Genomic DNA, 24,569 nt, shown 5'->3' on the forward strand with positions numbered 1-24,569 from the left:
TTTTAGCAGTCGCAAAGAAGCTGATTTCCCATTTGCGACTGCTAAAAACGGTCATAAGTCTGGCCCCATTTATGTTATTAATCAGACTTCAGTGGCCAGCACTGATCGTCTGTCTTGTAAACGTTAACCTTACAGCATAATAGATGTTTGTGATCAGCTACAAGCAACCTTAATTACAGATTAAGTGAATGGATTCACCAAACATTTACCTTACACAATCTTTGTGGACGATCCCTTGAAGGGGAAAAAGTTGTATATCTTTTCTCTTCATTAGCAATTTCTCATACTTAAAACCTACCCTTCAGAGACAATTATCAAAGGGGTTTAACTCTCCTACTTCTATGCATTGCGCTTAACTTACTGTTGGTGAGCATTGTAAAAATGTTAGTTTTAAGAAAATGAACTTATTTTAATAATGCTAAAACATATGCTTTTGTATATTTCCCAGGAGTGTCTTCAATCTCACAGCAGAATCGCCTTGTAGAGCTCCAGGCAATGCTGCAGCTTGTAGAGCAGAGATCCAAAGAGGCAGAACGAGTAGCAGAGCTGGCTGAAGGAGATGCCAGGGAAAAAGACAAGGAGTTGATTGAAGCCCTGAAGCGACTAAGGGAATATGAAATGGTACAAATGTTATGTTATTGAATCCAAGTCATTAGTTTCTCAGTTACCAGAAGGAGGATTTATATTAAAAGTCCATATTATGTCTCATTCCAGTGCAATGAAGGACTTCTACAAAAAAGTTACATTTTCTTTTACTTTTTTTGAATGACGTCAGGCATATCGAGTATCATTGCAGAAAATATTCCACTGATGTCAGAAAGGCCATACTAAAATATAAATTGTGAAATTACCCCTCTCCCTGTGATTCTGAACAGAACTTACTCCCTCAGTTGCCATTTTTTAATATGTAAGATGCAAAACCAGTGAGTCCTAAACACACTGTATCTTTAAGTAGAAAGGCAGGTGCCACATCATATTTATTAAAGCTTTTATATATCTCACCATATTTTGCCTACTGACTGCTTCAAATAACCTTGTCATGTATATATCATTTCATTGGGTTTGTGAAATTTAAATACAATTAAGGCACCCTGGGTCATGTACTTACCTCAGATGACCCCTAAAGTGATAGGCAGGACATTTAAATATGAGTATGACTCTCATTATGTCCACTCATGACTTTGCACTGTAGCAATCGCCTCTCCATCCCCATCATCCTTCTCAGCATCCAAGAAGCACACAGGGGTCAACCTAAAAGAGAAAAACAAACCTTCAGATCCTTCAGGGACAACCTAGAGCTCAATCTTGGCTTTTGTCCTGTCACCTCCATAGGCAGTACCCTCCTAAATGACTTTAACGTATTTATGGTAAACTACATTACAACTAAAACATGCAAGTGGCAGCCAAACCTTTCAGTATTCTGGTCCTCCAAAGACCTCACACACAACAAACGTTCAATATGTCTATAGGAAAGAAAATGGTAGAAAAAATATAGTTCCTGGCCACCTTACATCAGCTTAGTACTATACCATCTCAATCAGTGAATCTCATAATAGAAGCAGAACACTGTCCAATAAAGTCAACCACTGCATCAAACCCCTCATGATCTTACAATCCCATGGACCACACAAGTGCTAGCCATGAACTTCTTCAGCAACACAGTGTATACAGTCCAACTGCACTAAACCTGCTTCTGCTCTGAGACCTACCCTTCTGTGCTGCCTCCTACAATAGTTAGATCCCTGCCTCTTCAAGACCTCGCAGACATTTGCAACTCTGTCAGACCAAGCACCTTTGAAAATGTCTTGACCCTATTCATCATCAAATCACTCCCCAGAGAAACTCTATCATCCTTATTCACCATTGTCAATGCCTCTATCTCCAATCCACTCCCCCAGTGCTGCAGGTCTCCAAACTCTGCTGCGCTCTGCTGGCAGCATTTTGCATGGGCTAGTGCCGCCTGTACGTTACCTCTGTCTCTAGTGAGCTAGCAACTTAATCCTGATTCATTCATTCTGGGCTGACTAACTTTTCCTTTCCTGTACCATTCCACCACGTATCTGTACTTTGTCTAAACAAATACGCCAGTTTATTACTGTGTTTCATCTGTATTGTATCTGTATTCCCGTATTAGTCAGTTCCCCTGGTTTGTGTTGCAGTTTCTGTTGAGCTGCACCTTTTCTTTACTGCGTTTTGGAAGCCATCTCACTGCGCTGCATGCTCCTTTCCCGTTCGTTCACCACTCCCAGCCACCCAGCGCCTCCTCTAAGGTCCTACTTAATGGAGGCTGCAGTGCTGCCGTGCAAAAGGCAAGGCCGTCTGTGCACTTCCGTGCCTGGACTGCGCCCAGCGCCAGGAACCCTGGTTCTTCCACCCCACTCAGCTACACCGCCGCAGACCTCCGAGCACTGTATACCGACAAATCTCCATGTACCACTAGAGGACCGTTCTCCTGCCAGCACTGCCGCTCCACCTGCAACACTGAAGCAACCAACATCGCTGGAGACACCATAACCACGACTGCGTAAACCACACCACCCGAAACTGCCACTTCACAGCTCCAGTGCATTCTACTCACCGCACGATCGCTCGGTAAACACGCCATGGAGATCTGGGACACGATCTCCTCCCCCAACCCGAACATCATGTTCGAGGCATATGAGCTGCAGATTACACACTTTTGCATAGATCGCCATCTGGTGTTGGGCCCGGATGTTTGCAGTTTGTTTTTCCTCTTGGAAAGTCTTTGGAAGTCACGAGGTCGGTGACTCCTCCCTTGGTTCGTATTGCGCATGGGCTTCGGCTCCATCCTCAGATTGTTTTTTTCCGCCATCGGGCTCGGATGTAATATTTCGCACTCCGGTTCCGAACATTTCCAGTTCGACGATCGAAGCGGAATCCTCGCTCTTCGCGGTATTGTTCAGATTCTGATCTCCTCAATCACCTTCTCTTCGACACATTTTCGATTCCAGTCGTCCACGGCGGCCTTCGGGCCTATCCAAGCTCCGGTCCCGGCTGATGGAAAGAACTCCATTCAAGAAGTGCCCTCGATGTGGGTCCAAATTCCCCCACACCGATCTTCATGAGGTGTGCAACCTCTGCCTCTCCCCTGAACACGAGGGTCGAGACTGTCCCGCCTGCAAGTCTTTCAGATCCAAAAAGACTAATCGAGATCGAAGGGCCAGACGAAACATGGTGCACTCCTCGACCTCCGTTCCAGTCGACATCTTCGGGGACGACGTCGATGCTCCGGGACAGCAGCACACCGAAGAGGACCTCGTCAGTGCTTCCGAAGCCGACGACTCGGATGTGGAGGACATCACCCCGGCACAGAGGGTCGTGTGTAAAATACCCCCTCCCACACCCGGGCCGACACCCAAAAAGGCTTTGGTCACGCCTTCGCCTCCGGGCCTAGGCAAGACCAAAGACAATGCTTCCAACACCCCACCTTCGGGCCCGGTGAAGAAGCCTAATAAGCCTTCCTGCGGCTCGGTCTCGAGCCAGCGTTGCCGATAAACACACTTCGGCACCGAAAAAGAAACCGGTTTCTACCTCGACACCGAGCTCCGCACCAAAGCCCTCGGTGTCGAAACCCAGCCTCTCGGTACCGACCAAACATCATAAGGCCCTCGGCACCGACACTCCCGTGCCGAAGCCGGCCTCGGCGCCGACCAAAAAATCGGAGGTTCCAAAAAAGCACGGCACGGACAAGCCTAAAAAGCCATCGGCCCCGAAACCTTCGGCGGGACCGAACAACCATTGTCTCAAGAACTGTTTACACCGGATCCTTTGCAAAAGACACTTACCAAGGATCCAAAAACTGGACATTTGGCACTTTCTTCTAAAAAGAGACATTTGGACAAACCATCTCCGCCTCACCTCCAAAGAGGAAAGACTGTGCTACCTCCCCTTTCAGAGTGCCTTCCCCACCTCCTCCACCCTCTCCGCCTCCGCCCCCTCCGCCTTCTCCACCCCTGCCTCATCGCTCTCCGACCCCGTCTCCAGACCATGATGATCAGGAGGACCCATACTACGATCCAGCAGATGTGCCACAAGATCCCACCCCTACAGGATCCCCAGACCCATGGGACGATTATAATAATCCAGACATTCCAGATGTCCCACAAGATGACCTTTATCCATCCAGGCCATCTCCACCAGAAGACTCATTAGGTTTTCACCACCTACTTCAGAGGGCGGCACATTATAACGGGGTAGAACTACACACTGACCCGATAGAGGAAGATTTCCTCCTCGACACCTTTGATACCTTTGATACCGCACATAGGTCTACTTCTATACTACCTATGCTCAAAGGGGTAATAAAACATGCGCCAGAGGTTTTTAAAGACCCAGTCAGGGCTAGGGTCCTAAACCCACGCATAGAGAAAAAGTATAAAGCTGCCCCCACAGATCCTGCCTACATCAAAGGGCCAGCGCCACTGGATTCCCTAGTGGTATCCACTGCACGGAAAAGGTCAAATTCCCAGGCGTCAGGCGAAGCACCACCACCTGACAAAGAATCAAAGCTACTGGACGCGTCAGGAAAGCGCACTGCGACACAGGCAGCCAATATATGGCGTATTGCCAACACTCAAGCGCTATTGGCCAGATACGACAGAGCGCATTATGATGAACTAGAAACCATCATGCACCATCTCCCAGAAAAATACAGAAATGGGGCCAATGAATTAATTCAAGAGGGTAAGACCATAACTAACACCTCTATACGCTGTGCCTTAGACGCAGCAGACACAGCCTCCAGGGCCATTAACACTAGCGTCCTCCTCCGCCGCCATGCTTGGCTGAGAGTTTCAGGCTTTAAACCTGAGGTACAAGCCTCCATATTAAATCATCCATTTGATCAAGAACATCTATTCGGTCCAAAGGTAGATGAGGCCCTCGAAGATGAAGAAAGACACAGATACGGCGAAATCAATGGGAGCCCTGCAGTCACACACTCCTAGGCGCTCCTTTCGCCGCTCTTCCTTTCGGGGCACGGGCAGACGCTACTCCTCAGATAGCGCGTCCACTTCCTACAAATCCCCTGCTCAATCCACCTTCACAAGGGGTTATCAAAGAGGCGGATATAGAGGCAATAACAATAAAGGCAGAGGCAAAACAAATACCGCCCGCTCTGCCACACCGCCTACCCAATGACTTCCCCCTGCTCCCTCCAGACCATCCCACTCCGGTCGGGGGCAGACTACAAAATTTCCTTCAAGTCTGGGAGTCCATCACATCAGACAGATGGGGACCCAAATTATTCGTTCAGGGTACTGCCTAGAATTGACATCTACCCCCCCCCCCCCCAACATTCCACCCAGGCAACGCCCAATGTCACAAGAACATTCCACGTTACTAAAACAGGAGGTAATCTCCCTCCTACAAAAAGAGGGGATAGAACAAGTCCCCGCCAATCAGCAAAATTTAAGGGTCTACTCCCTATAGTTTCTGTTACCAAAAAGAGACAAGACTCTACGACCTATCTTAGATCTCCGGCCTCTAAACACATACATACATTCGGACCATTTTCACATGGTAACGCTTCAGCAGGTACTTATGCTCCTCTCCCAGATCAACTTCCTCACCACACTGGACTTGAAAGACGCATACTTTCACATTCCGGTACACCAGGCTCACAGAAAGTACCTCAGATTTGTAGTGGACGGGCAACACTACCAGTTCAAGGTGCTCCCATTCGGGGTCGCAACAGCACCAAAGGTATTCACCAAGTGCCTAGCGGTAGTGGCGGCACACCTCAGAAGACAGCACATTCACGTCTTCCCATATTTGGACGACTGGCTAATAAAAGCCACATCCTACAACCAATGTGTACATCACACCGCCACTGCAATCCAACTACTTCACCAGCTAGCTTTCACGGTGAACCACCAAAAGTCCCAGCTAATACCATCCCACACAAAGCAATACCTCGGTGCCACCATAGACACCTCAAAAGCCATAGCCAACCCCAATCCTGCCAGGATTGCAAGCATATTCAGGCTTTGCGTTAAAAATTCATACCTCAACACTCTCTCCCAGCAAGAGTGTTTATGCAACTGATAGGGATGATGGCCTCTTGCATTTTCATAGTGCCTCATGCAAGACTCCAGATGCGTCCACTCCAAGAGTGCTTAGCGCGCCAATGGAACCAGGCCCAGGGGCAACTGACAGATCTGGTGTTGGTAGACGGTCGCACCCATCGCTCTCTGCAGTGGTGGAACACCACAAACCTTTCCAGAGGTCGACCGTTCCTGGACCCGGTTCCACAAATTATCCTAACAACGGACGCATCGCTCTCCGGATGGGGAGCTCATCTACTACACCTCACAGTGCAGGGCACATGGACGCCGCAACAAAAGTTACTCCACATCAACCATCTGGAGTTGCTGGCAATCTTTCAAGCCCTAAAATCCTTTCAGGCACAGGTTTTAGGCAAGGCTGTCCTTATTCGCACAGACAACATGACGGCCATGTACCACATTCAAAAACAAGGCGGCACACACTCTCCACAGCTCTCTCAACTAGCACAGAGCATGTGGAGATGGGCAATTCCACACAAAATCTTTCTCCTAGACCAACATGTCCCAGGAGTCCAAAACACCATGGCAGATCTGCTCAGCAGACAGACGCAGCAGATTCACGAGTGGGAACTTCACCCGCAGGTTCTTCACCCCTTCTTTCAGATGTGGAGGCATCCACACATAGACCTCTTCGCCACCCACGAAAACAAAAAATGCCCAAGCTTCGCCGCCAGATACCCACACCCATTGTCCAAGGGCAATGCGATATGGATGAACTGGTCAGACAAATTTGCGTACGCTTTTCCACCTCACCCACTAATTCCATGAGTGGTGCGAAAGCTACAACAGCATTCCCTCACACTGATCCTAGTAGCTCCAACATAGGCCAGACAACCGTGGTACACCACGCTGCTGGAACTCTCGGTAGTACCACACCAAAAGCTACACCTCTCACCATGCCACCTAACCCAGAACCATGGAGAGATCAGACACCTGGACTCAGCTCAACCTTGCGATCTGGCTCCTGAGATCCTAGAATTCGGATACCTTAACCTTCACCCTGACTGTATGAACGTCATCAGAGAAGCTAGGCGCCCTACTACTAGAGCCTGCTACGCTGCCAAGTGGAAAAGATTTGTTGTTTATTGCCATAACAACACAATCAACCCTCTAGACGTATCTATACAGCACATCATATGCTACTTACTCCATCTATAAAGGTGTAACCTAGCATATACATCCATTCGGCTACACCTCGCAGCAATTGCCGCTTACCTACAAAACAGACAGCACCTATCACTTTTCAGAGTGCCTGCCATTAAAGCCTTCATGGAAGGCCTCAAACGAATAATTCCCCCCAGAGTACCACCCTCACCTGTGTGGAACTTAAATATAGTTCTCACAAGGCTAATGGGACCGCCTTTCGAACCTTTGCATAAATGCGAACTGCAATTTCTTACATGGAAAACAGCTATCCTTGTAGCCATCACTTCCCTTCGAAGGGTCAGTGAGATACAAGCACTTACTATACAAGAACCTTTTCTCCATTAGCACCCGAACAAGGTTGTCCTCCGTACTAACCCAAAATTCCTACCCAAAGTCATTTCCCCCTTTCATCTAAACCAATCGGTAGAATTACCAGTTTTTTTCTCGCAACCTCAAACTGTTGCAGAAAGGGCTCTACACACACTGGATGTTAAAAGGGCCTTACTTTACTATATCCAGAGAACACAACCTTTCAGAAAGACAAAACAACTGTTTGTCTCTTTCTCTCCACCACATAAAGGCAACCCCATCTCTAAATCAGGGATAGCTAGGTGGATTGTAAAATGCATACAGATTTGCTACCACAAGGCAAAACGCACGCTATCTGTTCCCCCTAAAGCCCACTCTACACGAAAGATAGGGGCTTCTATGGCTTTTCTAGGGAACATTCCATTAGATGATATCTGCAAAGAAGCTACATGGTCAACACCGCACACTTTCACTAAACATTACTGTGTAGATGTGCAAACCAAGCAATAAGCTAGTGTGGGCCAGGCTGTACTAAAAACACTTTTTCAAACCACTGCAACCGATACCGGTGGTCGCCGCTAAGGTTGGGAACTGCTATATAGTCTATGCAAAAGTGTGTAATCTGCAGCTCATATGCCTCGAACGGAATATGCTACTTACCAGTATGCATCTGTTCTTGGCATGTAGAGCTGCAGATCTACACACGCCCACCCGCCTTCCCGGCTACCTGTATCTGTTCCAGTCTATCTTATTTAGATACATCACACATGGGTTTCTTCACTATTATTACTACGCTCCATCTTTCCCTGTTGGCGAAAAACAATCTGAGGATGGAGCCGAAGCCCATGCGCAATTCGATCCAAAGGAGGAGTCACCGACCTCGTGACTTCCAAAGACTTTCCAAGAGGAAAAACAAACTGCAAACATCCGGGCCCAACACCAGATGGCGATCTATGCAAAAGTGTGTAGATCTGCAGCTCTACATGCCAAGAACAGATGCATACTGGTAAGTAGCATATTCCCTTCATCACAGAGACCTGGCTGAACCCCGCCTCCGCGCTGGACATAGTCACCATCACCCCTGAAGGCTACAATATAACACAATAGGAACGAACCAACAGGCAACATCAGGACCCTCCTTGACCATAGCAAAATGGTAGCCCTCATACTCCTGAACCTGTTAGCCACCTCAGACTCTGTCTCTCATCACATCTTGATCAACAGACTCCATCACATTGGAATCCAGGGAACGCCCTCAAATGGATCACCTCATATCTCACCAGAAGAACCCAGAGACTCCATCTCCCACCGTTCACCACAGAACCCAAGAAGATCTGTGGTGTGCCCCTAGGATTGTCCTTCAGCCCCACCCTCTTCAACATGTACATGAACCCCCTGGCCAACAAAGTCAGATCGCATGGACTCAACATCATCTCCTACGCCGACACCCATCTCATCCTCTTGCTGTCAGAAGACTGCGCCACCACCAGAATCAACTTCCACAGATGTATGATGAACGTTGTTGACTGGATGAAAGACAACTGTCTCAAGCTCAGCTCGGACAAGGCGGAAGTCCTTGTCTTTGGGAACAACACCTCGACATGGAATGACACATGGTGGCCTACTGAATTCTGCCCATCCCCTGCCCCAACAGACCTTGCCCGGAACCTTGGCGTCATCTTGGACAGCAAGCTATCTTTTGAAGTTAAAGGTAAACGCAGTCTCATCTGCTCACTTCCACACTGTATGAGTGCTTCACAAGATCTTCACCAGAAGGACCGCCATGCAGGCCTTTGTTACCAGCAGGCTGGACTACAGGAACACACTTTATGAAGGATTGACAGCACACCTCCTGAAGAGACTACTCACGCATATACTATGCCCTGCACAAAGAAGGACAAGCACAAATTGCAAAACCGTCCACCAACTGAACCTACGATCCGCCTCCATCTTCCTCACAGACACACCCCGGATCTTCCGAGGCAACAGCGGAGAATGCTCCTTCTCACTCCTGGCAGCCAAAGCTTGGAACAGCATTCCCCTGCACCTCAAGACCGTCTTATCACTCCGGGAATTCAGTAAAGGACTCAAGATCTGGCTGTTCAAATGAACAGATCACCATGAAGCAGCTAGCAACTCCAGTTCCTTGAGAAAGTAATTTGCTGCACTTTATAAATCCTGATTGATTGATTACTCAGGGCATCTTCTCAGACATTCTCAAGACTGATTCTCTCACTCCTGAAGAAACCCAAACTAAATATCACCTACTATGGCCCATTTCTCACTTACCCTTCATAGCAAGATAATTGAAAAAGCAGCCTATACACATCTCCCAAAATCACATCCGTGCCAACCATCTCCTGCTTGACTACCAATCCAGCTTAACATCATACTGCAGAATGGAGACAGTCACATTACAAATCATACATAATGCTTTTTTAATCACAGATGATGAACCCTGCTTCCTGATATTGTTGGAGCTCAGCTGCCTTCATCACTGCTGATCATGCCACCCTCATGTTCACCTTGAATTCATCACGGGTCCTCCTACCTATTCAATGGACACCAGTTAATTCACATGAGCACCTCCAAGTCCCAGAAGATCCTTGTCACCTGTGAAGTTTCCCAGGTTTTCGATCTTGTCCCCTCTCTTTTTCAACTGTTGCTCGGAGCATGTGGGAACTCTACTCGCAGATATAAGCATCAAAAATCAGTTGGGGTGTCTTAATCTAGGCAGTAATGTCTGGTAATGTATGTACTGATTTCTAAGTTGCTGCTTTCCAAATAGCATTAACTGGAACACTCCTGAGCCATGCTGTTGTAGCTGCTTTAACCCTAATGGAAGGTGCTTTAGTCTTGCTTGGGAGGGGTTTGTTTGCCAATTGGTAGCACATAGTAATGCAAGACATTATCTGACTAGCAATTGACAGTTTAGAGGTTGCTAAACTTTGTCAAAGATGGCCATAAGTCATGAAGAGCTGAGTGGATCTTCTCTTTTAGTTAGTCTTGTCAAGGTAGAATTGAAGTACTTTTGTTGTGTCTGATGAAAGAAGAGACTACTCTGCAGGTGTTGAAGGGTTATGAATGAAATTTGGTAGTACAATCTTAGATTGATAGGAAAATCCAAGACGACCTTTGGAAGGAAGAAAGGATCTGATCTCTTCACTACACAGTTAGGGTTCAATTGTATAAGCATAAATGCATATAAACATGTTACCAACTCATCAAAAAAGCATTGCCCTTAATCCTTATTCTTGTCTCCTGGATGTGAAGTCTCGGACCTTTGCTTATATTGTTGTCGCAGCTGAAAGGGCCAGCATGCAGATTGAACCCTCCACTGGTAGTATCTGTGATCCTTCCCTTTATTCTGCTGCCTGAAGAATGTGTTTCTTCCAATCCCACTGCCTTGAAGGTCTTTGCTTCATTTTCTGTTTTTACCATTTTGTCATCAGTGTGCCCAGTGTGATGGCAAAATAGATTTGATCCTGAAAGGAAGGTTCATGATCTTCAGTTTGGCTTCTGGGTAGTATGTCGGAACCAGGGATATCTTACGATCACAATATCATGGGACTAGATAGTGGAGCCTAACTCAGCAGAGTCAACACCCAAGCTGATTACCAAGTTGGCAACCTGAGAACTCTGACTGAGTTTGACTCTCTTTGACGGTGAAAGTGTAATTGATGTTGCCGTCGACGAAGATCCCTGTCTCTGAAAGTTTGCCATCAACGGAGACAATTCCATCGAGGGACCAGGAGAAGCAGCTTTCGTCAACAAAGGTGATTCCGTTGGCGATCCAAGATTTGGCCGTGAAGCAAGCGTCGACGTGCTCATCGACGGAAAAACATAAAATTACAAAAATTCAGCTGACACCAGCTTTAACCTCAGCTAGTCAGGTGTAGTCTCTTTTGCCATTCCAGTTCTTGGAAGAAGATGATGAGGATGAGGAGTCTGAAGATGACAGTCTGTTTGGGGCAGCCCTAAGCTCATCGGATTTCATTGTCAAATTTCAAGAGGATTCTATGGAGGATGATGGTTATGGTAACCTCAAATAAGGGAGGGAGTGAAGAGGTTCTGTAAGCTGTTGACTCAGCCTTCTCCATAAATCACAAAAAAACAAAGAAAGTCAACACTTTACTTGTAGAAAAATGCTATCCTTCCGATATTGGTTCTAAAGTGCGTGTTTAGAAGACTGTAGGTTTTTCTAAGGATATATAGGAAAAAAGAATGTTTTGTTAAAATAACCCTCACCCACCAAAAGGTCTCTTGGTGGCATGGTTCATCATCGGGTTCTTCCCGCCCCGCTGTTGGACAGTGTGTGCTGCGACCGTACAGACGTGGGAGCACTTATTAGTGAGGTGATACTATGTGTTGGTGTGAGAGGGGAAGGGTCAGAATAAATGTGGTGAGTTAAAAAAAAAAATACCAGGCTGTGTGGAAACTAAATAGTTTAATAGGAAACCTACAGTCTTCTAAACACTCACTTTAGAACCAATCTTGGAAGGATAGCATTTTTCTACAAGTAAAGTGTGGACTTTCTTTGTTTTTTCAATGATGGTTATGATCATCAATATTACCATCCACAGCAGCAATATCAACAATGGAAATGATATACCTCCCTTCAAGTCTTATGACAGACTTATAATTTAGGCTGGCAGACTATAAGAGGAGATTTCCGCCAGAGCAGAGTATCCAACAGCCTGCTCCTCCTTCTCCACTTTCTTTTCCACAGGCGCAGGTTCGCTCCCCTCTTCTCCAACAGTCTCCTAGGGTTCAGCCTCCTCCTCAGGTTGCTCCTGTACTACAGTTGTCATCCTCTGATGAGGAAGTAGAGAGAGAAGAAGGAAAGATTCAGCAGGATGAATGGGATTCTTACATCATTTCCTCTCCGGCATCTCCATCTCTCCCACATGCAGATTCACCTCCGGAAGATATTGAGGGTTTCCACAACCTTCTGGAGAGAGAGAGAAAACGTTTTGAGTTTCCGATGCCTGTGCACCAGCAGGACTGTTTCCTGTATGATTTTGAAGAACCTTATAGAAAATCGGTAAGCTCTATGACTATTATTGATTATTTATATTGAAAGAGGGACTGAGAATAATGCAGAATCCAGCAACTGTTCCGCCCATGTTTCCGAGGCTGGACATAAAATATAAAGCTCCAGATGATAGGTTATCCAAAACCAGATTCCGTGATCTCGCAAGTAGCACAGCGACGATCTAAGAATCCTTCAGCTCTCCTGACTGCTCCTCCTGATAAAGAAGGTAGAAGGCTTGACAACATCGGGAAGCGTTTTTTGACTATTTCAGCTTGGACAGTACGAGCTGAAAATTCTCTAGCTTTATTGGGCCGTTTTAATAGGCAGATGTGGTCGGATTTGGTACTGTTCTTGGACAAACTTCCACCAGATGACAAGGGAGAAGCTAAGAGAATTCTTCTTGAGGGTGAGAGGACCGCCTCTGAAGTAATATGCTGTTGTATGAATGTAGCGTCGACTGGTGTCACGCAGCTAGCGGGAGTGGCCGTTATGAGGCGTCAAGGCTGGCTTAAACCCACTTCATTCAGGCCTGAGGTACAGATGAAGATTCTTGACCTTCCTTATAATGGAGAAGAATTATTTGCCACGTTGACGAAGCTTTGCAAGCTGTCAAAAAAGACACGGATATGGCTAAGTCTTTAGGTACTTGACAGTACAGAAAGATGCCTTTTCGTGGCTCCCGAGGAAGAGGTTACCAATCATACATATCAGGATACCAACAATCTCACTATTCAGCATATTCTTCCACCGCTCAATAATACAGGCCCCAGTTTACTAACCGCTGCCAGGGTAAGGATACAGGTCATCGCCAATGACCTCTTCCAGCTGTCGGCCTTTATCCCACCTATTCCATCCTCTGTGGGCGGCAAAATATCCTGTTATCTTCAGCAGTGGCAGGACATAACATCGGACCAATGGATCCTAAACCTAATCCAAGTCAGCCACTCTTTGGAATTTACAGAGATCCCTCCACCACCTCCTCCTATGCCTCACTTCCAACAGCACCTACATCTCTTAAAGATGGAAGTTACCAACATGTTGCAGAAAGGAGCAATAAAACGAGTTCCCCTCAACCAAAGAGGAAGTGGTTTCTACTTCTGTTTCTTCTTGATCCAAAAGAAGGTAAAGAAGTGGAGAACGATCTTGGACTTGCCGAACTTAAACAAATTCCTCAAAAACAATTGTTCTGCATGATCTCTGTAAGATGTATTACACCTCCTCAACAGAAACGATTACTTGGCATTTCTGGCTCTCCAGGACGCATATTTTCGTATGCCCATAGGCCGAAAACACAAGAGGTTTCTGAGATTCACGGTGGCCGATTGTCACTACCAATTCCACGTCCTAACTTTCGGACTAAAATCCTCTCCCTGCATTTTCAGTCGCAGCATATCTAAGACAACAACACCATAAAATTTGTCCCTACCTAGACGACTGTCTTCTCAAGGCCCCCACTTACGAAGCAGCAAAGGCATCCACCAAAGCCTGTCTGCAACTTCTCAAGAAATTAGGCCTCACTTTAAATGTAGAAAAATCGATTCTGCAACCATCCCGTTGACTGGTGTTTCTAGGTGCTATCCTGGACACCATGGAAAACAAGGCTTATCCCACTCTGGAGAGACAACAAAGGCTAATATCCTTGGCAGAAAGGGTCCAAAAAAGAAAGTATCTTTCCGTACACCTTTTCAAATCTCTCCTAGAAATGATATCTTCTTGTATCCCCCTCATTGTCGTCTCCACATGCGTCCTCATCAGGAGGCTTTAAACGAACAATGGGTGCCGATAGAGGGATCATTCGACGATTTGATCTGGATCACTCTTCCCATGATAGCGGCCTTGGACTGGTGGACGCAAACTCACTAATTATCGCAGGATCTGCCGTTCATGTCGCAGGCTGTTCTTCTTGTGATTACAATGGATGCATCTTTAGAGGGCTGGGGAGCTTTTCTTCAAGACTTGCAGGTCAGCGGAAGATGGCCGCTTTCCCACCGAGATCTTTATATCAATCTTCTCGAGCTAAGAGCAGTTCTTCTGGCGCTCCAAGCGTTCCTGCCTAGAATACAAAATGTATCGGTGCTTGTCAGGACCAACAACACCACGACAATTCACTACCTCAACAAACAAGGAGGAACAAGATCTCTCCTGCTCTCTTAGGAAGCACAGCTTATCTGGTGCAGGTCGATTCATCACAAAGTGCATATATCAGTGGAGTACTTCCCAGGAAAACAGAACGTCAGAGCGGATACATTGAGCAGACATAAGTCCACTTGTTACGAGTGGGAATTGGACCAGCACACACTCTACAACATTTTCTCCCAATGGGGCAAGCCGAATATAGATCTGTTCTCAACTCCAGAGAACGCGAAATGCCGGTACTTCGCAAGTTGGCGTCACCATCAGGGATCATGGGGGAATGCTTTTCAATAGCTTGGTCCGGCATATTTGCTTACGCCTTTCCCCCATTCCTCTCCTTCCGCAAGTACTAAAAAAGTAAAAAAATAGAACCCTGCGAGATCATTCTGATAGCTCCAGCCTGGCCTCGCCAGCACTGGTACACAGAACTTCACCTACTTTCAGTCAAGCCTCCGATCCATCTCGGTCCATTTCCTTCACTTTTGACGATGAACCAGGGACAAGTAGGCCATCGGAACCTCAGTTCTCTGAAATTCTCAGCCTGGCTGCTGTGTTAAAAGAATTTCAACACTTAAAGATCCCACAGGAGTGTAGACAGGTGCTGGCTAAAGCAAGAGCAGACAGCACTAACCGGACTTACTCGCTTAAATGGAAGAGGCTCTGCATGTGGTGTGCATTATCTAAGGTCAATCCTCTCTACTCACCTCCAGAGGAAGTTTTACCTTATCTACTTCTGGTACGCTCTTGTTTGGCTTACTCATCAATTAAAGTACATTAAGCTGCCATTTCCAGTTTCCTCAGATAAGTTAAGGTTCCATCTCTATGGTCCAGCAGGCTAATCAAACAGTTTCTTAGCGGTTTCTTTAGGATGTTCCCTCTAGTAAGGGCACCTCCTCCTGCATGGCAGCTGAATACAGTGCCTAGTCAATTAATGAAACATCGTTAAAAGCTTTTCACAAGACAAACATGAAGTTCCTATCTTGGAAATTGGCTCTTCACCTCGTTCTCACTTCAGCGAGAAGGGTTTGGGTACTTCAGGCTTCTACTACACAAAAACCTATCTTGCAATTCAAACAAGACAACGTTATTCTATGAACAAACCCTAAGTTCATATCTAAGGTTCAGTGGGACTTCCACCTGAAAGAGCCAATTGTTTTGAAATAATTCTTTCCAAACCCACATGCTCTGCCCTCTCTTGATGTTAAAAGGTGCCTAAAGTTTTACTTGAAAAGGACAAAGCCATTTCGCAAGTCAAATCCGCATCGTATTGCGCACAGTGCACCTAGAAAAGGTTTCCCTATCACTAAACAGAGCATTTCAAGATGTATATCAAGTGCCATTGTATTTTGTCATCAACAAGCGAGCCATCCTCTGGCGTCAGGAGTCCGTGCCCACTCTAAGAGAGCAATATTCACATCTACAGTGCCGTTTTCAGGTGTATCCCTGCCTGACATTTGTAGAGCAGCCACTTGAAGGACGCTGTACACATTCACCAGCGTCCAAATTCTTGGACGCTGAAACTAAGCGAGATGCGGCAGTGGGGCAGGCGGTTCTAAGACATCTTTTTCAATAAGGTGAGCCTTCTCTTCTTTCGTTCCTTCCCACCATCCTTTACTGTCTCACATTTTCAATTATTTGTGGTATAGATGTATACTTTGAATAATTGCTCTTATGTATTCATATGAGTACATTAATGTATGCCAGTAATGCTGTCTTGCGTGCCTTTCTGCAGTTGCTATATGACGTGAAAATGTGTTACTCACTGCTCACTACTCTGATTCAAGCATTTGAATCTATGAAAGTTCCAATACTGGAGTAAGAAGCAAGTTACTTACGTGTAACTGTAGTTCTCCAGTATTGGAATCTTTCATAGACTCACATGCGACCCGCCCGCCTCCCCTGGAGAAGGCTCACTAACTTATCTCAGTCCTTGAAACATAGGGTGCCACCAATTGGAGTGGAACGTTTATTTTGAATATTGTAAATGATGACATCTCTTACGTCCATATAAAGCATGGCTGTATGACTAACAACCATGTGGACGCTCCTCCTACTCAGAGGATAAAATAATCGGCGAAGCATACGATTCTAGACCGAAAGATTACAAGAACTAAGCTGTCCAGCCAAATTGGGAATAATTTTATTTAGAGCCCTGAAGAAGTCCGAGAGGACGAAACGCGTTGGCTACAGTTCTTAACCGATTGAGAAGAAGATGATGAAAAAAATTATAAATAAAGGTTCATAAACTGAATATGCTTGACTGATGCTCTATATTAAGAAACATGTAATTTGTGTAACTCTATTTAAAGCACCTTTGCTGAACTCTTGATCAATGTAAAATCATTAGATTTACACAGTGCTGGGTGCTGAACCATTTTGTATTAGGGGCTGGTATTCTGTTCAGGGATATCATGTGGCCGGTGGGGACATTGTCGTTTTTCAGTAACTTAGCATGAGCATGTTGCTGCTTGCCTGCTGCTTTTGCATGCGTTACTACACATCTTTATTTTTGCAATATTTCACCCACTGCTTTCACATGAGAACTCATAGCTGAATTTGCTCTCTGCGTGTTCCTGGGATTTTGACTTAACATTATGTGCAAGGTCGAACAACAATGCCCCCTTGTTATTTTGTTCTGGCCAGACCTTAGCCCTTAGACAAAACATACGGATGCAGCTGTTGTTTGGAGAACGCACTTTGCTTCTTAGTGGGGTAAACAAATTAGGTAGAAAACACTTGGAGAGGGACCTTTCCAGAGACAAGAGTGAAACAGGACCTGTGATGTAGATCTACCATCTATAGGCAGAGGTATGGGTTCTGCTGACAAAGCCCAGAGATCTAATATATAATAATACTGTCTTTTAGCAAGGAGAGGGAGGATAGGCGCCACTGTCGTTTTATGATGACATCTCCCTTCATGATTTAGGGAGTAGCTCTATGCTGGCTATATTTGCATTTTCCTGCTTGTTGTGGCACGTATACTGCATGTTAGGGCACATTAGTTAAAATAAATATTTTAAACTATTTTGTGACTGTCAGATTTTATTGTGGAAGAGTACAAGAGTGTGAGCGAAAGGGTGTGTCTTGTTAATGCGATTCTTGAGAGATCTGGGAGTTTTGTGTTCTGGGATGTCTATTCATTTGCTTTCTCTGTGAGTGAGTAGGAGAGCAAGTGAGACACTATAACTAGTCGGTCCTGGGCTCATGGGTACTAAGGTGGTGGGATGACTGAGTCCCCATACACCAAGTTCTTATAATTCTGCTCATAGCTCTGTTTTTGTGCAGAATCCCTGCAACAGGGAAAAATGTCAGCTGCAGCGTGGGCGCAGATGTATCTGGTGCTTCCATCTGGCTAAGCAATTTGCCCAGATCTCTAAGAGATACATAATTGGGCATATCATCACTACTTTGACAATTCCCCAAATTGTTGTCGCTCTGTGCAGCAGCCTCAGATTTGTTCAGGAAGGTTGTCATGGCCAGTGCCTTTTGTGAAAACCTCGGGTTCCTTTGCAGGGTATTAATCTTTTACATTTTCTTTTTTTTTCTTTTGACTCGACCTTGCAGTTTTAAGCAAGATTTATCCTCTCACGGTTCTCACAAATTTGGCAATGGATGTCTGTCCCTGACCACTCCCACCCCACTGCATGCTTCCTAAATACAATCTACATACAGAGAGATCAGATTATATTAATAAATTTTAGAAGAAATGTGTTCACCCTGTCATTCAGTGCCTAGGTTTTTGCATAAACAGAGCAAAGAGGAACTGACCAGTCTCATTATTAAAGTGAAATGTAGAGGGGGTGATAGGGCACGAAAGTCTCAATTGAGATCAGTTTTTATCAGTTAAAACTGCAAGGCCTCAACATGTATAGATCTTACATTGGCATCATAGTTCAGTCTGTCTTCATCTTCATTGCTGGTCTCCAGAAGTTCTTATTCTCTAAGGCAAAGTTTTGAAAGGAAAGACAATGCCCCTAAAGCACTGCAGACTTGTGCTCTGGAAAGGTCAGGTGTAGGTACTCTTAACATGGAAATAAACCCAACATCAGAAAATTGTGGAAGGACAGCTAATTACAGCACTGGTAGCATCTATATCTGGCAGGAGACTTGCCAAATCAAAGCTCTTTGTACAAAGAAGAAAAAAATCTAATCTGGCCTCCCCATCAGGAAACCACAGGCTAAGAAGCAGCTTAATCTGGCAGCAGGAGTCTTGCTCTGAGCTGAGAGCCGGTGAGAGAAGCACTGAATGCCGTGGCGTGTTGGAGTGCACAACAAAGGATAGGAGACTAAAGGGAGCCTGAAGCTAGGAGGGACACATAGCAGAGTGTGTCACCTTCCTTCAAGTCAGAAATGTTGATTTTTGTTTTACATTGAGGAACTGCTAGATTCATGATTAGTTGTTAATGTTCTTTTGACTATGTTTGGGGAAACAGGTGTTCTAAAAAAAATTGTATTCATAAAAAAATTATTGAAGAAGGAGTAAAAGCTACTGATCTATAATATTGGTTCCTGTTAATAGTCACCGATTTCTTTCTCAAGGCTGCAAATAATGATAATGTCATTGTACTAGTAGTGCTGTTGTTGCTTCAAGTAATTTAAGAATAGTCCTGTTGGCCAAATCTTCATTGACTACCTTAGGCCTTTTAGAGACATTGTCTGATTAAAAGTTGAATACTACATTCATAGATGTGCTCCTTAATCTAAAGGCACATGATATTTTGACCGCAGGTGAATATAAAAAGATCCCAGTACATGGTAGTCTTGGTTCTGCATCATAGAAATCTTCATTAAAATTGTATATATTAGAGTAATTCCCTGCTGCGTGTGGAGACCCAAGAACACGTCATAATTCATGTTGTCCATATATCGTGGTAAGGTGAAAGGTCCAACATGTCCGTATGTTGCATTACAACTTTTAAAAGGCTATCAGAGGAAAGGTGTTCCAAAGTATAGATTCCTTCGAATACTAAAACCCCTTTTTCAAAACTACATTGCTGGACCTATGACACAACCATGGTGCCTGCATGTCTAAGTAATGAGGGGGAAGAGCTCATATTAAAACAGTAAAAAAAAATGACCTTCTATCCATTAAGGCTCCAGGAGCTTCCAATACCCAGTTGCCTGATAGGCAGTTCTGTTTTTCTGGCTCATTTGACTAGTATCCTGGAACACAGAGCGAGATTTATCTCATAAACCCATCTTTTTGTTTTCACTTTACCTCTTTTACATCAAATAAGTGTATAAAGAATTGTTAGCTTTCTATTCTGAAAAATGTCTCATTTCCCTTCCCCTGCATCACCATTAAAAATGCCCCCTTCCACTCCTCTTATTTTTTGGAAATATGCACACAATCCTAAAACAATTTGGTTGTTTGCAGCACATGTATTGTAAATTCCCCAGACACTCATCTGGGAACACCCATTTCCACACCCACAGGTGTGTTTCACCATTTTAAATAAAATCAGGGCGCGTTGCAGACCTTTCAAAGCAATCAATAAACTCTGTCCAATAAAAAATCTGCATATCTTGACTATGTGAATCAGAATATTAATTTTCCCCAAAGATTTTGAGTTTGTACTGAAAATAATCTGTGAAGGGCCCATTGTTACTGTAAGTTATGTAGTTTATTTTGTTACACTTAATGGCGTATAATTAAAGGTCGTAAACTAGAGGAATTTTGACACAGTTTTTATATTATGTGAATGACATTTAAAACAGAGGTTTTCTTTGTTTTCTTTCTGTTAGTACTAGTTGGTTTAGATATGCAATTTCAGCTGCTACAACTTAAAGTGCAATACGATGTTTGTATTGTTTGAAATATTTGTAAATGCAACTAAAAGTACTCTTATTTTGCAGGGAGTGTATGGCTTGGAGGAAGCTGTTGCTGAAATAAAGGAATTAAAAAGTCAGATTAAAACTAGAGATCGTGAGATCGAAAACCTGACAAAGGAAATCAATCATCTTGAACTGAAGATCAATGATTTACTTGACGAAAATGAAGATCTCAGAGAAAGACTAGGTTATGGAAATTTGTTATACCTTTGCAAAGTTTCACCCAATTGTTTTTTAAAGTCTATCATTAAACAAAAGATCTGTGTTCTTTACCTCAAGTAGAATATTGACTCTTCGACTTGTTATGAAACCTCAGTAGATGCAGTAATAGCCTTCTGTGTCATCCCTTTTATTATTTGCAACTATTAGACCTCATATTAGAACATACATATTTGAGGCACCAAATATGTGCACAGTTTCTTGTTTTCTTACAATTGCAAAGAAGATCCTATGACTTGGTCAGGCTTTTCATCTGTGGTTGTGGTGGTACTTTCTCAGTTTTTCTTGTTAACTTTATTGTTATACTCACTGGCATTATTAAACCCAATATCCTTCAAAGTACAGCCAACCAATGCATTTTTACCAGAGGAGACCATACTCTGACATAGTCCTGGAACTTAACAGTTCATACAACTAATTCTTCAAATCATGACATCCCACATGAGGCACGGCATTACTGTAAGGTATTATTAAGCCCAAGGGCAAAGAGCAAGAGGTGCCAGAGTTTCCTGGCAAATGATGGTGAGTAGGCATGAACATTGTCGGCATGTCCTGTGGACCAGGGGAGTATGCTGACTGTGGAAGCCAGAGAGTGTTCATTTCGCCTAATACGAGGTATGTGCATGAACGAGCTCTTCCCATCCAAAGATGGCATCACTAACAGGCTGCCTGATTGCTAACCGATAGTTACAAGATGGTGCCAAGGGGCAATGACTTCTACTTTCTATTCAAACAGGACTGCAGCACTATTTAAGAATGCTACACACTGTAGACCCTTGCCTGCCAACTAATGAGTTGGAGAATTCCCTGGCAGGCGCCCCTGTTCGCTTCCAGCATCACTTAATATTTTAACCTTGTTTTATTCTCCTGTTTCTTCGTTGAGTTCTCTTCTTGTTAACGGATTCAGATACAATTGAAGCTTCCATTTTCTCTGATCTTTTGGAGTCAAACAGCGTGACAGTCCTCAATTACTGCTGTGGCGAGTCTCCATTTTATTTATCTTTTCAGTTCATATTGGTACTTGTACATTTGTTCATTACTTTTTTGTAATTGACCTTATTATGTAACCGTCTCCACTCTGGTCTACAAGGGTACCTGTCCAGTAGGTGTGTTTTTCCCTTTTCTACCCATCCTTGCCTGTTTCATTCTAGAATTTGGATACATTCTTTTAGAGGTGTACTCTATTTCCACTCTGTAGGGAGGCGTAAGACTAATGGTAGGGTCGACCCAAGCGTACAGGTGCATGATAGTTTGCCAGGCCCAAAACATAATGGTTATGCCTGGAAGCTGTGTTTCTCACTGTCACATGTGGAAACAGAAATACTAAAGGAAATATGTACTACTGGACCTGAAAGCGGAATTCTATAAAACCACCTCAGCCCACTATAGAAACAGGTTTCTCCTTTTGCTTCTGCTATTATTGGATGTCCATTCAGACCTGTGGGGTCTGGCGGTCCATATATAAGTACTCTAGGCTGATTTTCTTTGCTTAACAGGGGATCAGCATTTATAAGTATAACTATGGCTCTGCCAGGAATGTTTTTGGGAAATTCTTGGCAATTTTCTGCTTTCATGGCTCAATGTCCCTTACAGTTTTTGAATCGACGGAAGCAATTTCCAACTGAAGGAGCACATGTTTCTTTCTTTGTCTTTTCTTACTAACAACTCATTCATCTGGTCTACATCACTGTTTCTTAAACGGGACCCTGGTTTACTGCAGTATGATTAATTCTTGACAAAAAAAAATCTGTGTCTAAGCGTAGACGGACAGAGCTAGAGGCCCGTAAGGGATTATCAGCAAGGCAATGTATAAAATGTATGCAAAAGTTGGTATCTCGCATTACAACCTTCCAGAAATTCTTCACTGATGGCTCTCAGACTGGTGAAGCAACAGCTGCCGCCTTTTATCTCAGTCTCATGAAAGAGCTGAAATATAAGGTGCTTGTGGTGGTCAGTCAAGCAACAGCAATGTCTGCACTCATTGAGTTAGTGCTCCAGATTGATCAACAAACAAGCAATCAGCATAAAGAGAAAAAGATGGGGTATCATCACTTTACTTACACCACAAGAGCCCCTGCCATCTTTCCTTCACCTCCACTGTCTGCCGAAGAACCAATGCAAATTTAGTCAGTAGGAAGAAAACAAATTCTTGAAGAAAGACTAAGACGCAAAGAGTATTTTTGTCTTTAATTGTGCTAATTTTATGAGACATTCTCAGATTCAAGAAAACAGAGATTTGGTCTTCAACAGCAGGCTTTGTCTGAGTACAGTTCTTAATGCTACTGAAAAGCCCATATTTGCCTTTGACAATGATGGTGTGATTACCACAATTTCACTTATTTTTTGGGTCCTACTGGACTCAGGAACATGTGGTATTGAGGTATACCTATGGATGGCCCTTTTGTGCATGACTGTCATGTTCTATTGGGGCCCAAAGCAAATACTGAATCCATCAGTGCAGGTCGTGGGACTCCATAAACATCCAGATTTGTTTAAAGAAACTAATCGTTTGGTTATTGCTACTTTAAACCAGTCATGTTAAAATGATTAATTTCATTAAAACTGATCCACCCACCATCTCTGTCTTTATGGTAATTTCATGGTTAAGGATTCAAAATCATTCCATTTACTGGACCACAGAATCCATTCAGTTTTTTTCACGATATTATTTGGCATATTGTTTTCCAGTGCCATCTGTGAATCAGTCTTCAAGTCTGAACGCAAGAAAATCAGGTAGTGGATAAAATAATTCCAGAGGAATGCAAGGAGTTCCTTAATGTTTTATGTGAGAAAGAGGCAGATACCCTACCCCACACATAGACTGTGTGCCTGTGCTATGTTGTTTAATTGAGGGTCAAAAACAACCCATGGGTAAATATGCCATATCCGAGCGGGATACATTGAGGAAAACTTGTCTGAAGGATTTATTTGTCATTCAACATGACCTGTAGGGGCTTCCATATTTTCCATTCCAAAACCTCATAGTAAACTTTGTCTCCTACCACGATTACACAGAACTGAATGCAGTCTGAGTGCACAGTTGATATCCTCCGTCATTAACCTCATTGGTAATGGTTATGTTAGATGGATTTGTATCGCGCAGCTAATCACCCGTGAGGATATCCTACATCGCCGCAGCCACTTCCTTCGGCTACAATATTGCTTACTGGCACCGCATCAACAGACATGGAGGTAGAATCGCCATCATCCACAAGGAATCTATCCACTGCACCACCCCTACGGACGATAACACCACGATCATGGAACACCTCAACTTCTAGCTCAGAATAGACCGCAAAACCACCATCAGAGGCACCCTCACCTACTGACCTCCAGGTCCCCGCCTTAGCTTCTGTGACGCATCCCCAAATTCATCGCCCCTCAAGCCATTCACACCGAACACTACATTTTCCTCGGAGAACTCAATGTCCACCTGGCCGATCCCAGCGATACCAACATAGTCAACCTTCTGGACAGCATAAACAACATTGGTACGGTCAATAAAGGTAAAGAGTGTAGTCTTGGAACAGCTTCAGTGAATTGAGATCTCCTTCAGAAAAAACTGTTAAAATTTCTTTGTTTTTTGTAGAAAAGGTAGCTTTCTGTTTCACTGGAAAATTATACAGCAATGTAAAACTGGCTCATGTAAAGATAATTTAACAAGGCATTGAGTAGTTTGTTTTGATGAGGGTAGTTATCACAGCACTTCAACTTACGCTTCTTGCTCAGCTTTTCATTTCATTAAGAGACTGTAATATCAAAACTGCGCATATTGGTTCTATTATTAATGCCGTATGAATCTTGCAAAT

General features: G+C 44.2%; 1 protein-coding gene across 4 annotated transcripts in view; it reads left to right on the forward strand.

The window, feature by feature from the left end:
* CEP290 (centrosomal protein 290) overlaps window positions 1–24,569 on the forward strand; it is a 1,516,454-nt gene that overhangs the window by 262,873 nt on the left and 1,229,012 nt on the right. For all 4 annotated transcript variants that reach the window (XM_085653911.1, XM_085653913.1, XM_085653912.1 and 1 more), the window contains exons 13-14: window positions 449–621; window positions 20,566–20,728. In XM_085653911.1, the coding sequence (XP_085510037.1) occupies window positions 449–621; window positions 20,566–20,728 (336 nt within the window). The remainder of the gene's footprint in view (window positions 1–448; window positions 622–20,565; window positions 20,729–24,569) is intronic.

Source organism: Triturus cristatus, chromosome 4_1 (genome assembly GCF_964204655.1).
Source record: "Triturus cristatus chromosome 4_1, aTriCri1.1, whole genome shotgun sequence".
Taxonomy (NCBI): domain Eukaryota; kingdom Metazoa; phylum Chordata; class Amphibia; order Caudata; family Salamandridae; genus Triturus; species Triturus cristatus.